Raw genomic sequence first — 16,785 nt, 5'->3', positions numbered from 1 at the left:
GTAATGCAATTAGCTGTGTAAATGAGCCTCACAAGGTAAATCTCTTTAACCCCAGTGATAAAATGTGTTCTGTGCTAAAGCCTGAGGTTACTGGTCCTGTGAAACAATGTGTGCAGCTGGTCAAGCTGAGATTTCAGAAGTAATCCCATTAATTTGAAAATAGAGGACACTGCTTTTTATCACACCTTCCTAGTACTTTTATATTTGAAACAGGACTCAGCCTGAAGATGATGCTCTACCAATAATGCAGAAGAGTGTGGTGTGGAGTTACCTTAGTTCAATTTTAAATAAAAACTTATCTGAATGCTAGAGATGAGATATTCTAGCTAGGGAGGAAAGAAAAGCAAACCAAAATCACAGACTGAATTAAATGTGAGCTGAGGTGTCTCTTCACTGTGTTACAGTGAGCCATGTAGCCATACCTGAAAACATGATGCTTGTGTTTACACAAGTACCTGGCATGGTATGTTCCACTGCTTAACCCTTAAGCGCTGCAGTAGTAACTGTGATTGCTATAGATGTGCGTAAAACCTAATAGGGAGATTCTTGATTCTGCAAAACCACTGAGGCAAGTTTGTGCTTACAGATGTGTGGGTGAGTGACTGCAGGTAATCTCACATTCAGTTATAGCCAAAATTATCTTTTTATGGGAATATGACTTCCACATTTCATTTGAAATTAATTAATTGGAAGTATGTCTCATTCAGTTGATACTGAAGGCTATTGAAATAGTAAATTCATGGCAAAGACTGGTCAATTACTATGTGCTGTCTGGTGAGAAAAACAGCCTGAAGCTTCACATTACTTCTGAAAAATCATTGCAAAGTTAATATAAGTAGTAAATCTTTATTCAGCAGGGAGATCTTACATTCTGGAAAATTAAGGGAAGAAATGGGCTGTGTAATACTGGCTATTGTGCTATGTATGAAACCTGTATTATTCTCACTATTTAACTTAATCCACGTGGGAACTTTTTGTACCTCTTTTCAGGCTTTCTTATTTATTATAAACCTAAAGATGGTTTAGTTTCTGAACAGGTTTTAGAACCTCTAAATTTCAAAAGCACGTTGAAAATGCTGTTTTCTGCATCAGTTTGTCATAGTGAATTCAGGCTGATTTCTGTCTTTTTTTCTTTTTTTTTTGACCGGCAGGCTATAAATTATGGAAACAGTTTAAATAAAAACTGTGAATCAGGAAAATTGTGAGCAAGTAATTAGAGCAGTGTTGGGGGTTTTTTTGTTTTGTTTTTTTTAAGTATTGGATGTTCTCCTTGGAGATACTCAAAACCTGACTGGACATGTCCCTGAGTAACCTACAGTGGGTGACTCTGCACTGAGCTGGGGGTTGGACTGGGCGATCTGTGAGACTTTCAGCCTCAATTGTCCTCTGTTTCTCTTGAGTAGTTCTACATATGCATACAGATGTCCATAAATATATATGTGTGTATAGATGTATGTAAAACTTGATGTAAAATATTTTTTGTTTAATTTTCATTTTAATTTATGATGGGGACAGAGACTCAGCTGGAAGAATGGGTAAAAACTTTCAAATTTTATTTAACAGGAAAGGCTAATGCTTTTAAAATTTTATCTTGTACTGATTCCTGACAGTAGGAAATGTATCAAAGAAAGGTTTTGTCAATAATAAAATTTAGCTTTCTTATATACTTTCTGGCACTTCTGGCACTTCTCCAATAAATAATAAAAAGACAGCATGATTATAGGATAACTTTGGAATAATTTAGATCAGAAGAGACCTCCAGAGGTTATCGGGTCCAACCCTTTTCCAAAGCAAGATGAACCTCTGAGCTAGGACCAGCCTGAAAGTGAGGGCAGGTTGCTGGGGACACTCCTGCTTGGCTTCAGAGCAGCAGCAAGGAGGGTGATGCCACAGGGTCCTGGGCAGTCGGGCTCCCGTGTTTGACCACCCGCACGCAGGTGGTCTGTGCTGCTTCATGCCACTGACGTTCACAGAAGCTATTCCTTCTTCTTCCTTCCCATCGCATTCTGATTGAAGTTAGTAGAAATTTCTCTTCAGCGACCGTTCTGAGGTGTGTTGTCACACAATGCTAAATGGTTGAATAAGTAAGTAAACAAGAAGGTTATTTTAGCCCTTTTCTTCTCCTGCTCGCTAAAAGGCATCTAGCTGTAGAGAAAATTCATTGCATTATGTATTTTATGTACCAATGTTTCTTAAATTTACTTACTTGGTAGGTATATAGATATAAACAAGAAGAAAGAAACGTTGCCTCTGAAGAAGAAAAAGGTGCTTAACACTAGTGTGAATTATGTTTTTGGGGTTCGCACAGTTCTGCCTCACTTGGCTCAATGCCTCCTTGCTGCTGAAACTCCCTCAGAAAATGGATGCTGCCTGGGGATGGGCTCGATACAGGGAGGACTCTGCTGATCCCAGTGTACAAGATGTCTCAGAGCTGTAGTGGTGGATCAGTTGTGTGTTGCTCATACAGTGGTGTGTGCCCTTTCCTTCAGCAGTCTCCTGACTCTCAAGGTGCAGAGCTTGAAAGGATTTGTAGGAATTGTGACTCTTGTTCTTCTTGGGTGCTTATTCTATGTATGTTTTGAGTTTACTTCTGTTACTGTGGGATTCAGCCTTATCTTCTGCCATATGCGTGGTCTTTCTAAAATGAGGTTGCTTCACTGTAGAGCATCCTGATCATCTACTGCTAGCTCTCTTTCTGCATTTTAGAAGATACTTCCTGTCTGTGGATGATTTGCAGCTTGACACTCCTGTGATATGTTAACAGATTATTTTTTTTATTTTTTAATTGGCAGTCTTGCTGGCTGCAGTGTCCTTGCAGGCAGTACCTTCCTTGAAACAGCAGTTGTTGCCTCGCTGTTGTGTGTTTTCCTTCCCTGGGCACAATTTTTTGCGAGGAACGTTTCAGGATCTCTTCAGCCTGCAGATCAGTCAAGTCCATGCTATCTCTGCAGGGTGTTGGGGAGGGAGGACTATGGGTGCTGTTAGCTTAGGGGTTTGTTTTCCGAAGCCACATGCAGGATTAGAGAGGTGTGAGAGCACAGCCCCTGTGAACTCACTGAACATATTTCACGAGTGCTACAATAAATTCTGAGAGGGCTTGGATTTTCTGGGAGGTGAACTGTCAGTTTTGAACCTACAGGCCTTTTGCTGGTCCACAGGATAGGTAACTTACTGGAGGTTTTTCTCAAGTATGTTCAGTTGCCTACGGGGAGACTAACAATGGGGCAATAGTGCCATGAGGTGCAGCTCTATATGAACGTGTGGGGCAGAGTGCTCCTCCTTGAGGTGTGGTGTGCTCCTTCCTAATGCATTTCCCCTTCATGAGAGGAGACTAAAAGTTCAGTCAGTCATTTCTCCCAAACATCCAAACGCTGCTGCTTTTACACAACCTAGCATGAAGCATACCTGCTGATGCGCCTCTGAGGCACAGGGTCTGCAGAGCTAGGAGTGCCCCTCTTCAAGTGCAAGATGTCACAGAAATGGCCAGGAGCCACAGTTCCCAGTATAGTTCCCGCAGGGTTCACAAAACCTCAGTAAGGGTAGGCTGGTGATGTCCCAAAAAGGGGATCTGTTCATTGCAGCTGCTAGCGTTTACTGGAAGAAACTAGTGTGGTGAAATGATATTTATAATGTTAAGTGGCACTATTTGTGTTAAATTCATACTTCCTTTTTTTTTGGTGGTTGCTGTATTTTGTCTATATTGTGAATAAGTTAGAAAAGAGTGTGTTAGATGGAGCTGCACACACAGTAAGTTGGCATGTGTTAGGCTTTCTGATTTGTTTTGGCAGTGTTGCATACTCTCATGCAAAGTCTGTTGGTCCAGAGACAGGAAAAAAAGAAAAAAAGATTGGGATAATGTTGGCAAGAATAAGGGCCTTCTTTCTTGTGCCATTCAGTCAAGAAGTCATCGTTAACATGCTTGTTTTGCACATTATCTAATTCCGTGTATGTGTGTGTATATATATGTATGTATGTACTTGTCATAAACACGAAGCAAAGCTGATACCTGAACTCTGTCTAAGTAATTGATAAGTTTGGGATTCACTTTTAATAATGATGCTGTGGTACAGAGGATGACCTCGGGAAAAACCTTCACTGTATTTCAGCAGGAATTCGTTAATTGATAACCTGGGTATCTTCCTGTGAGCTCATAAAATACACAGTTGGTTAAAAATGTTGTTACTAGACAGATTTATGGAAACACTTATGTTCTTGCCTATCCTGTCAATGTTGGTTCTTAATTTCATTTTGCCTACCTAAACAGTAGAATTCCTATCATCCTCTTCCCCTGTTTTTATTATTTATGTTGTTTAAAACTCTGGAATATTCTTGCTTATTTTCAGATCTCATCAGAAAACTAGCACAGCAGAAGTTTGGAAATACACAGGGCGATTATCAAAAGGTAAATTGTCTACGTATATCTGCATAAACTAATGAAAACAATGACTTTGAAATTCAGTTTTGTTCCTAAAATAGGAAATAGTATTTTAAAGCTATAACAACAGGATGCAAGAATGAAATTTGTGAATGATGTCTATGCTGGTTTCATACAAAATTTTGGACCGAAACCTTTAAAAAAATACTACAAAGAAAATTTCATAAGCCACTGTAGAGAAGCTATGCATAGTTAAGGCTCACTTACAAATTCCAGCTGTAATGTGATTGTGGTGTCTGTTGCACAAAGATTGAAGGCTCTTTGCGTTGAAAAATACTGCTTTTATTTAAAAATGCTTAGAGAGAACCATTACTGCTCAGCTCTAATGTTAGCTTCAGCTATTGTCCTCAAAAAGCTGAATTTATATGCTAGTTCTGATGCCTTTGTAAAACGAAGTTTCCATAGCCTACATATAAAGTATATTTTAGTTTACATAGCGTGCTAATCACATCAAGGATATTTTCCATTCTCTATTTAGGTTTGTGATTATCCTGTAACAGCTGAAATTCATAGGGTACTTGGTAGCAAGAGAAGATAGAACGTAGCGTGGATCTGATTTTAGACTGTTCTCAAGGACAGTACCCCATCTTTGAAGCAATGTTACAGGTTGAGTGCCTGCAATACGAACCTTAACCAGGCCCACACAACGGACATGTTACTTTGTGTGAGCTGCTTGCTTGTTGTCCCTGCAGTATGGTATACCTGCCAGAAAGATGAGTATGGAACTTGGCATACAGGCACTGTGCTATTGCCTTGAATCAGGATGACCTGAATGATCTTGGGATTTGAAGGGGGAAGATGTGCTTCCATGTCTTCCTGACAATGAACCTATTGCTCCAGTAGTTTGATAACCTCTGCATGACATCTGAGCGTGTGGGTATTGTCGTTATGCTGCATCAAACGACTCTTGCCAATCCTATATGCTTGTTTGGTGGGGCTCTGTAAGAGTGGTGCATCACAGATTGTGCCTGCACACCCAGGGAGGAACATAGGGTGGACTTGGCTGGCAGAGTCTTTAGACAAAACCATTAGACCAGAGGTGTTATACACGAGTGCGAGTATAGTGTTCAATAACTACTACGTAAGTCATGAGAAATTGGAGATTAATGACACTTGTAATCCTGCGTAGTGGAGACACTTGTTAAAATACTGGGTGATTATAGGGTGGAAAATACAATATTAGGTGTGCTTAGGGAAAAACAACAGATACAGGCCATTTATAGGTCCTAATTTTGACCTGAATACAATGCAAAACTTTAAAACAAATTTGGAAAAGGAAAATCTATCAAGGCACGTCCCTCAGAAGATAGAAACATCAATGAGAGGTAGCTGTGAAGAGGCCAGCATGGCTGTAGATGTGCCCCTGCAGGAATTTCCAGTGGGGAGAGGGAAGTGTGAAGGTCCCTGAAGGGTGTGGGTAAGTAGTTAGAAATGTTGCCTGTGGTTTTGATCACTCAAATTCAGGGAGAATGAACTCTGAGTAGGATTGGTTCAGAAAGTGCGTATTAGGATGATCTGGGAAACACACAGGTCTTCAGAGGAGACTGGAAAAGTTTGCTTAGCTTAGCAAAATAATTGGTAAGGGGGGTGATTACTCCTAATAAAGCTATATGGAGAGGAAACACCGGGAAGAAAAAAACCCTGCAATTTGGGCAAAAGATGGTGCTATCACAGAAGCAGAGGGGCAGAAATGGGCCATGTGTACATCCATGTAAGAAGACTCACTAGTTCACCAAGCATGAGGAACAGCCCTTCAGTAGCAAGAACAGGATATCTGGTTCTGATATTTATCCTGTTAAATTTCTGCTGTTGTTCCTCTGTATCTTTTTTTTTTAACCTATTTGTGGAATGTGTTAGTGACCCAGGAGGTCCTTCCTACTTCTGTGTTGCATGTCCTTGTGTTCCCGGTTGGACTCATACCATCAATGTCTCCCTGTGCCCTGTCAGGAACAGCAATCTGCCAGGACAGCTCAGCAGCTGCTGTGCCTGCTCAGGGGGAGCCAGCTTGCTGCTGCTCCCATTGCTTTACTTCTGCTGGGAGACGTGCTTGCTTAAAATGTTCAAAATCGTACTTGGTACAGATTTTTAAGGGAGGCTAAGCATTTGATTTCCTCCCATTAAAATTATAGTTCCAAATATGATTTTTAACACTTTAAGCATATTGTACAGCAGACGTTTCATAAAGATGTGTGTGATGCTGAAAAAAATTTCCTAAAACTTGAGAACATTTCTGATTCTCACACATTGGACTTTGGGTTGAGGGGCCTTGCTGTCTTTAGTTCGTCTGTTTCCCTTTTCCCTTCTGCTTATGAGAAAGGGGAAAGCATTATCAGCTGTGAACTTGTCATACAGAGGTGAAGGGGAAAAAATACAAGAAATACTATTTCCATTGTGGAAACAAAGGGGAAATTGTGTTCTTCTGAAATTCCTGTCATTGAATATTTAGTTTTCAGTGTTTTTCTGAAATTACAGATAAGAAATCACTTAAGAACCTTATAAATAGACTTCTTCAGTCTTTCTTGAATGCCTTTTCTTTTTTACTTTTGAATAATTTAAAATAAACCTCTACATAACTAGTTAAAAGCGAGGGTGAATTTTCTGTCTAATGTGTTAAGGTCCCAAAACTGCTACTGAAACTGGTGCTTTTATGCCAAAATTAAGTAAGTGTTGAAAAGAAAAGGTTAGGAATATCATAGGTCAGTTATGACAGGTGGAATTCATGAAGAAATCGCTAAACCACAAAGTAATGCAATCTCTGGCCTTGTATTCTGTGAGATGTGTTGGGAATTATATGAAACAGATGCTCAGTGTAGAAATAACTGGTCTGTTGTTGTTTTAAGATGGAAATATTTGTTGGACAAATGCTAGACTCCTTTCACTTACCAAGGAAACCAGAAATTATCTGCTCTGTATTTCTTTGTAAATGATTTTTCCATGATTATTTAATGGTGCTTCTATGCATTATTTTATTTCAGTGGCTTTTTATTATTGTTTCTGTGTTGTTAATTGTTTTAGTCATGGTTAATTATTCATTATTCTCGTGATTTGTTTTTGTGCATGCTGCCTGTGTGTTATACACATTCTCCATTTGTTTTGACTTCCACAGCCAGAAAATGTTGTCCTGACTCTTCAGGTAACGTCTTATGGTAGATGTACAGCTTTGAAAAGAAACTAACCGTGTCTATATGTACTACTTCTATTAAAACATCCATAACTATTTTCAGTGTTATTTAAAATGTGTTTTTCCATCTAACCTATTTTAAAATTTGTTATCCAATAATTTCTGAAGTGTTCAGCTAACTAGAAAATGGTAATTCTTTTGCAAAAACTAGCCAAGTTCTTCTTCCAAGCATCTAGTTTGTCTTCTGCAGAAGGGTTAACAGCTTTTAACTAGCAGTTAATAATAATAATAAAAAAAATAGGTTTCATCCTAGAATTGGTAATTAGGTCAGAAATTTGCAACTCTGCTAATGATGATGGTTGCTGTATTTGGATCAGTTGGTAATTAGGGATTGTAAGGAAGGGCATCAGCAAAGCTGGAACTGGAGCATGATTGATAGCTTGTGAGAAATTGTAACGTATTTTGCAGGACAATACACAGCCTCAATTTCATCCTTTTACTGCCAAGTTGCCCTTGTGCTGGCGGATTAGTAAAACAGAAGAGGACTCAAAGTACTAGTGTGAGAATTAGTTCTCCTAAAATTGGGAAAGGAAAGGAGAAAAAAGATTTATTAGGGAAGAAAGACCACTGGGGCATGCCCACACCGTGCTGTCTACCTCTGTGTGCGGGCACCTGCCCGATCTGGTTCTGGATGTGTTGGCTTGTGTTCACAGCAGAGGGAAACACCATGGCCAGCTTGCAGCTCGTCCCCTGGAAGCCATGTCGCCTTGCATGGGGCTGTGCCAGGGCTGCTTGGCCCAGCTTCTTGGTCCTGGGGTACTTGCACTGCTTCCAGCGTAAAAGCTAGTTAGGGTATTGCATTGCATCATTCCCTTTCACTCCTTCCAGCTTTTGAAAGCGTCCTTTTAGTTGCTGCTGCTTTGCTGTTTGGCAGCTGAATAAATATCTTTACCTGAGAGAGCTGAAAATCCACTCCTCCGTGTTTTCCAGTCCCTAAGCGGTTTTTACTTCAGCAGTTTGGAGAAATCTCTGCCATTGCAATCGATCATTCAGTGAAGTACTTCCCTTTGCAGTTCATATGAATCTTTACACTCATAACTGATTAAAAAGGAGAACAAGCTAAGCCTCCCTCCCCCCTCCTAGATGAAATGTTGATCTAGTCAGCATTGCTGATGTTTGTGGAGCCTTTTTGGAAACAGATTTGTGGTCCGGGAAATCAAATCAAAAAATCTATTTCAGTTGCACCGATTCACATTTGTTTCTTGTGAGCATACTTCTCTCGTAGCACTCACTCCTGTAGTTTACCTAGCTAATATTCTAGCTAAATAATTATTAGCTATCAGTATCTACAATGTTATGTCTCTTTTTGTTAGAAAAGTTGTCAATTATTGACAAAATACACCAAGCCCATAACCTCGGTAACTTAGTAGATGGTTTAGTCTGTAGTACGATTTTTTAATTATTTGCTCTATATTGATTGCAGTTACTTGTGTGATATCTGCTATTACCACTATTTTTGTCTGAATTACAGGCCATCTACTATGAAATCGGTTTTATAGTCTCCGCAGCCTTGGGATTGCTATTTATTTTGTTACTGCCTCTTGTGGGACTTTGCTTCTGTATGTGTCGTTGCTGTGACAACTGTGGTGGGGAAATGCATCAAAGACAGAAGAAAAATGCTGACTGTCAGAGGAGCTGTTTTGCAACATTTCTTTTTGTTGCTTCTTTAATAATAAGGCAAGTGTAATAAAGAGAACAATATGAAGCTTGATATAGCACTAATTTTGCATATGACAAATAATGTTACTGTATTAGCCTACAGGTGCAGAAATTATTTTATTAGACTAATATTATTCCTTATTAAAGAAAATGTGACTGCATTATAAAAATGCTGCTACTATTGCTATCCACAGGTCTCATGTACTCACTTGAGAGGAATGTAGGTGTGAAACAAAAATTAAGCTTGAATTTGGCAAATGAAGTTTTTGCCAGTCTCAAAATGTCAATTGCAGAATTTTATGTTAAACTTATGAACATAAGATACTGGGTCCTATGTTCAATTACCATCCCATAGGGAACTCGAGGTACAACATGCTGCTTTGTTCTTGATAGTGTAGTAGTGGTGAGAAAAGCAATTATGTGACCTCTTTCAGTATTTGCTGTCCTCCAGATTTTCTCACTAGTTCAAAATAGTGGGTTTTCTTTTGGGCACTGAGTTGTTTAAACCATGCATACACTCACTGTAAAATCGTGGAGTTTGGAGGCATTTTTGCGGTATTAGTGTTAGGAGCACACTCCTATTCTCTGCTGTGTGTGTAATGGGTGATGAGGGATTACAATCCAGGTTTTTCTTTTCCCTGTAAATGCTTTCAAAATACATTGTTTGGTTTCACGTTTTTTATTTCCTTTTTACTACTGTTTGTCATGACAAATTGAGACCTTGCCTATGCTCAAATGTAGACCACGCTGATACTGGGTATGGGAACATGCTTTTTTCTCCCAGGCATCACTAACAAATATGGCACTTAAGTATTCTGAAGACCAGAAAGCCGAATGGTATTGTAGGCGATAGGTGGATCCCTGCCATGATGACAGGACAAAAGTTCTTCATAGTACAATGGTGCCTCAAAGAAAGTAAGTTATTAAATTACCTCTCAGCATGCCAAAACTGAAGGTAGTTGGCAGAGCTTGCCAGCTATCTTTACACCACGTTGCAGGATGCTGTGTTGGAGGACACTACGTTTTGGTTATAATGGCTGAGTAATGTTGCCTGTCAGCAGGGAAATTAAGAGATTGTCCCCCTTGTCGATCTCTTTAACTTGTCCATTTGCAGCCGGCTATTCTTGTGGTATTAAGCATACCCAGCATTGGAAAATGCTTCTTCCCAGGTCGTGACTGGGAGATCAGTGATCCCTAGTAACATGCTTTCCAGGACTAGGGAAACTGCCTCTTTTAACTCATCCTTTCTTTTTTTTTTTCCCTTTTGTGTAAGACATCTGGAGTATCAGGTGCATACCCTAAGGGAGGGGTTGGCCTGAGCTCTGTCCGCAGGTTTCCACATGCGGAGATAATCTCATATGACTCCTTGGCTAAGTCTCTAATGCTGTGAGTGCTGTGCAAGGCAAGATAGGACTTTACAGGGCTAATATTACTGATCCCTGCCTGAGTGAGTGGTCGGGTCTCCAGTAGGCCTCCATACAAAGCAGGATTCTGCTGCCCTTCCTGGATTGTCTTTCACAAGGGAAGAGAAGATACCATGCCTGGATCTATTTAAGCCCATGTCAGCTTGCTTACTGCTATTCTGAAACACAAAAGGACAGTCTTGTTGGTAGCCATTGTCCCAACAAAAAAACTGGAGAAAAACTGAGATTTATTTAGAACTGTTTCTCTATTTCTTATACTGTACTCAGACTAAGTCTCCTTGTGGATTTATTCTCTACTTTTCCCCCAAGTTACCATGCAATTTCAGCTTAGGTGGAAGACTTACCTGTAGTTGTTCTTCCCAAAACCACGTATCTGTGGTTGGACTGTGCCACAGCTGCATACATAAGCTGTGACAATAATTGAAAGAGTTTAGTCCTGTGCAAGTAAAATGCTTATGCCTACTTGCAGACAGAGCCAAAAGAACAAAAACTTGAATGATCTCCTGTAATACAGGGTTACATCAGGATGTGCCATGAAATCACTAAGGTGTGATTGTTTGGGTATAGTTAAAAGTTCATGCAGCATTGGGCCTCCTTTGGGAGTATGTCTCACCCCTGCCAGGTGACTGGAATGCCGTAGACTCCTTCACCAAGTGTTGTGCCACTTCAGAAAATGTATTTAGCAAGGCATGTATCCAGCAGAGTACCCTGAACTCGCATCTCTGCCAGTGGAGCTTTGCTTTAAAGACTCTCCGGTGGAACGTAAGTGCAGACAGCTGCTGCTGGAGGGAACGGGAAGGATTTCTAAGGGATGGACTTCTTCGGGATATACCGTCTATGTTCTGTGTCTGCTCTCCATCTCTCTTACAGTGCCAGCTGTTCTGGGATTTTCTCAGTCAATGGATCAGAACATTGAAGAGCAGGAAACATAAGCCTTTTTTTTTCTTCTTTTTTTTTTCCTTAATTTTTTCAGTCCTTGGTACGGAAAGACGGTCCAAGCTGTCTTTTCTTGGCTGGGAAAGACAAGTCAAATGCATGGTAGAGAGTATTAGTAGGGGAAAGATGCCAAACACGGAGCTTGCAGTAGATTGTGTGTGTATAGGCAACAACTGTTGGAAACTCTAATGTGGGGATGGCTTTTCTATGTGACAGCATGCAAGTTCACACTGACGTATATATGCTGGAAATGTAAATTTTAGAAGATTTCTGCTCGTAGATTTTACTTGTGAGGAACATTATTTCTTCTCACTTTTCCACTGATACAGTGCTCTGATAATTAGGATGAGGTTTTAATACTAAGTTTACTGGAATAGTATGTAAAGGAAACACAAAGATGACAGATTTTTTTCTTATTATTTAAAGAAAAGTTCTACCTAGATGTGCTCTCTGAAGGCGAGGCGTATGTGGGAAGTATGCTTTCCTCAAGGAGATGTATAAGAAGCAAATCAGAAGTCTTGTGATTACGTACACAGTTGTTTATCTTAAAATGAATACACCTTAAGTGTGTCATTTCCAGCAGATGCATTTGGTGTTTGATATATATCTTTCTGGTAGATTGAGTCAGGTGTAGATGTAGTGTTTTTTGGTAATTCACAGGTTTCAGACAAGAATGTTGCCATACAAAGTAGGATTATATTGCTAAAGAGCACAGGATGTAGAAATAAGCTGTCGAATAGGTAGCTGAGTAGGTTTGATACTCCAAATTTATCATTAAAGCAATTATGTGCTTCTTCAAAGGTTGACTGAGAGTTTAAGGACAGAGAGCTGCTATTTGATTTTATTTCCTAGTCATCTGCAAGCTTAAGCAAATACACATTTTCTCTGGGAAAGAAATGTAATTTCATTAATTCCTCTACATTGTAAAGACAAGAAAGGGACATTTGATTTTTAAGAAAGCATACATTGCAATACCAAATGTAATACTGGTGATAGAAAGTGTCCCAGCTATTAGATAGAAAAATACATAGTCAGTTTTCTGTCCTTTCAAGAGAGCTTGTGTTATCCACAACTTCAAGAAAGAACTTAAGTTATTGTGTATGAAGCTAGGGAAAGCCAAGTCTGAAGGACGGGAATGATACTTGGCATCTTGGCAGGTACCTCTTGCAGGTTTCATAAAAAGCCTCTTGGCTTTGCGAGATTGGTAATGCATGTTGTTCAGAACCTGGGAATCAACATTATCTGAAAGAATTGGTGAAAAAGTTGGTACAGAAACTTCTAGCTCATTATTTTCTTAAATTCATTAGCTAGTAGTGAGGAAGGTGGCATTTCCCCAGTATGTAAATCTGTTCAGGTTTCTGTTCTGTGACTTGAAATTTTTTGCAAGCACAGTTGAAGGAAAAGCTTGGGTCCCCCCCCTGCAACTGGATTAGTAACATTTATATCAGTCTGTGAAACCTGGCAAAAAATTGGGTGTGGAATATCTGACTCCTGAAGAGACTGTTTAAACAATTCTTTAATCTTGTCCTTTTTATTCCTGCTTTTTGCCTCTCTCCTTGTAGCTGGTTATTGAATGTTGACTCAAGGCGCAGTTATATAATAAATAGATTTTTCCTCTCATGTTGTGTATTTGTTTAGTTACATTCAGAATGTACTCACAATTGTTACGAGTGCCTTGCCTGCTTAAAGCATCTCTGCTATCTTGTTTCCTCCCACTCCTTCCATTTAGGAGACTGAAGAGAAAAGTGATCATGCTCAAGTCTCACAAAGTACTGTTTTGTTAGCTTCCAATTGACCTTTCTGATCTGTGAGCGTAATGTTGAAAGGACATAAAAATGCTGGCTGCTCAAAGAACAAGGATGTTGTTCTAAACTTTGAACCTCAGAGTGATATAGAAATGTTTACTTTTCCTGATAGCTTGAGATAGTTTGCCTTCTGATTTTTAAAAAAAAAAGTTTTAAAAACAATTACCATCACTGTAGAGTGAGGAGAAATAATATATTCCATGTGTCCAAAATGAAACAGCTTATTTCTGCTTATGTTGAAAGTTACTCAGTTTCTTGGCATTTTATGCATTCTGAGTTCTCATTCCATGGGTGATAGCTGATGATAATGGCTGCTTAAGTGTTGTTCATAGTGGAACTAAAACTATATAGGATTTGCTGTTAGTTAAACAAGTAGTAAGGTAAGTGTTAGTGTCCCTTCATTCATTAGGGACTTCTGGGAAGGTAGTTTATAGCCAGTTTTGAAGACATAGCTGTGAAATTTTGGGTAGAGAAACAACCTCTTTATACCAAACTGTGTCATCCTGTTCTGAATCTTTTTGGACATTGAGAAAAATGTTAGTGAAGCAATCCTAATAGACCAGTACCAGTGGCATATAGTCTTGCTATCTCTCCCTGTATCATGCTCTGAAATCAGAATTTTTGTCAGAGCAGCAAAAATTCTTGTACTTGAGATCAGTTTTACCAGGAGAACAAGCCTTTACCTTGTTTGGGAAAGCTAAAATAGGAAAAGTGAAATAAAGATGAAGGTTTGGTTTTGGATCACTGATAAGATGAGATGAGCATCATCAGGCTGTTTTCTCCTGTCTTGCCAGGATATGAAAATCATGTTATTCTAGGTACCCATTTGCTCTCCACCACCTCATTTCTCGTTTATGTGGCTGTATTATGGCTTCCTTTTGAACATACATTCTTTGGAGCAAGAATTATACTTACCATATATATTTTGCCCAGTAGGGAGCCTGGTATGGGTTTTCTCTAAGTCTTATTTAAAAATATTAGTATTTAGGTTGTCTTGACACCCCAACTCAGGAAGTTTGACAGTCTGGGAGGTGCAGTACCATTTGCGTTAGTGACTCCCTTCTCCTGTCGTTTGGATGTCCGTAATGACCTTCCAGGGTGCTGCCTCTCTAGTATTGAGCTGTTGTACTACAATGCAAAATAAGAGACCGAAAAAATGTGCCATCCAGGAATTCCCTGTAATGCACCTGACTGCAGTCTCTAGGCAGTGTTTGCCCTTTGGGGGTGTGTCATGCCTGTGTTGAGTGGATCTGTGCTACCGGTTAAATCTCTGGAAATTTAGTGCTTAACCCATCAAGTGGGTTTGTAGTCAGCCTGCTTTTGAGGCTATTACCACTCCGGTGGTTACCCTTGATTTTTCTGGTGCTTGTCTGAAAGGTTAGCTGTTGTGAATGTGAGGTGTTTAAAAACAAAAAGTCATCCTTCTGTTGAAGTCTATTTTACACATAAACTAAACAAAAAACTAAGGATCATGAGAGAGCTTTTGAAGCCTCGTGAGACTTTTAATTGCCTTTTTACTTACTGTTTGTGCAGATCTGCCATGCTGTAATTAGAATTTTACAGTGGGGAATGATCAAATAGAAAATAATCAGCAGCTGTGCTGACTGAAAGTCTAGCTCACTTTCCACCTTTTGTTTTACTATCAGGAAGTGCTTATATATTATTTTAGCATTAATAGGGACTATTCTTGTGCTTTTAAAAGATCTATGCAATTATGTAAATAAAATGGGCCATTCTGAGTAAATGTTCCGGAAGTTTTCAAATGTAAATTTTTTTTACCGTTATTTTATGAGCATTTGCTTGTAGCTGTGTCAAGGTTAGTGATACTTGTAAAAAAGCCTAACATTTCTAAGTCTTGTACAATTTACCTAGGCTATACACATTTTCTGAGAGTATCAAAGCAAATGGATAGGTAGCTGTACGTTAATAACTCTGAAGGCTTTGGGTTAACATCGCTTTTTCCCTTCTTTTTTTGAATTAGTAGTACAATATGGGCCCTTATGGCTAATTCCTCTACTCCGTCCCATGGTGCACGTGAGAACTTGTAGTAAGACAAAGAGAGTGTGTGACTTTATGGAGACCTTTGTTTTGATAATGTTGACTTTTTTGCTGTATTTTTTTGTTCTGTTTTTTGTCAGAATGGGCATTTACAGTGATAAAGAAGTATCTTTTATCTGTATTTTTTCTAGTGTTGGAGTGCTCTGTGCATATGCTGCCAACCAGCATTTAACTAACCAAGTCCGTGGAGCAAAGAAACTGATTAACAGTAATTTTAAGGATCTGAAAATTTTCCTTAACGACACTCCAGCGGTAAAGAATTTTTTGTTTATGGGGATGGGAGGGAAGAGGTATAAAAAAGTAGTCTTGCAGAAAATAATTGTGACTTTCTATTTGGTGTAAATCATACCTGCAGTATTTTGTTTATTTTTTCGTGTGTCAGTCTCATGAAGTAGAATAAATGATGCAGGGTAAGACATTTTCGTGTAGCAGTAAATGTTTGGGAGTTATTCTGATGGATTAGCATTGTTTGAGCAACTTTTGAGCTGTACTCCTGGAGTATGCTGCAATGATACTTGTAGACCCTCTTCCTCCTACAGAACTAGTATAGCTCACTAGCAGAAGGTGAATCATTTGGAAAAAAATATGGTTTTAAAAGGAATACATATGAAAAAAAAAAAAAGATTCTACATGAAAACTGGGATTCCTTGTTGTTCTTTCGTGTTTCCTTGTATTTTGAACTTACTTGTATGTGGTCTGGGAGTGAGCTACAATAACTTCTTTTCCAAAAGTATTTTTGCTGTTTTGTCTTTAAACCAGTGTCATACTGTGCCATACTGAACAGGAAGGATTCTCTTCTTTCTACGTCCAAACTTGCCTTAAAGTCCCAAAAGCAGTCCTCTGTATCTTTTTTGCATTGAAAGAAAAAAAGAAATGCTAGTAAGGAAGACTTGTAATCTTTCCCATGTACAAATTTCAATTCTTTATGGATTAGGAGGAAAAAAAGTCCTACAGTCCTATTATCTTGGCTTTCACTAAAATTAATTAATTAAATTAATCTGTTTTACTTGCACGTGACTGATAAATTAGATATAGGTGGAATTCACGCAATTATGTGGGATCCATGAGTGTGGTAGCGTCCCAGTCACAGTAACTCTGGGCTCCCATAACCTTTTCAGCTGACAAGACTGTATGAGAACAGGAGACATCTGGGGGATGCCATTAAATGTTTCCATATCTGGAATTGTTCCCTATACAGTTAATTTATTTGCGCATGGTGCTGACAGTCTGGTGATGGAGGTATATGGCAGGAAGCAGAGGGCATGCCAACAGTCTCTCTTGAAACAG

General features: G+C 39.1%; 1 protein-coding gene across 4 annotated transcripts in view; it reads left to right on the top strand.

The window, feature by feature from the left end:
* The window catches only part of PROM1 (prominin 1), a 59,023-nt gene that overhangs the window by 12,484 nt on the left and 29,754 nt on the right, over positions 1-16,785 (top strand). For 2 of the 4 annotated variants that reach the window (XM_059817699.1, XM_059817698.1), the window contains exons 2-5: positions 4,344-4,402; positions 7,542-7,568; positions 9,088-9,293; positions 15,630-15,750. In XM_059817699.1, coding sequence (XP_059673682.1) covers positions 4,344-4,402; positions 7,542-7,568; positions 9,088-9,293; positions 15,630-15,750 — 413 coding nt within the window. The remainder of the gene's footprint in view (positions 1-4,343; positions 4,403-7,541; positions 7,569-9,087; positions 9,294-15,629; positions 15,751-16,785) is intronic. The other 2 variants (XM_059817700.1, XM_059817697.1) reach the window with 1 other exon arrangement.

The sequence above is a fragment of the Gavia stellata genome, chromosome 5 (genome assembly GCF_030936135.1).
Source record: "Gavia stellata isolate bGavSte3 chromosome 5, bGavSte3.hap2, whole genome shotgun sequence".
NCBI classification, from domain to species: domain Eukaryota; kingdom Metazoa; phylum Chordata; class Aves; order Gaviiformes; family Gaviidae; genus Gavia; species Gavia stellata.
Note: the sequence above shows the minus strand (reverse complement) of the source record. Positions and strands in the feature narration are given on the sequence as shown.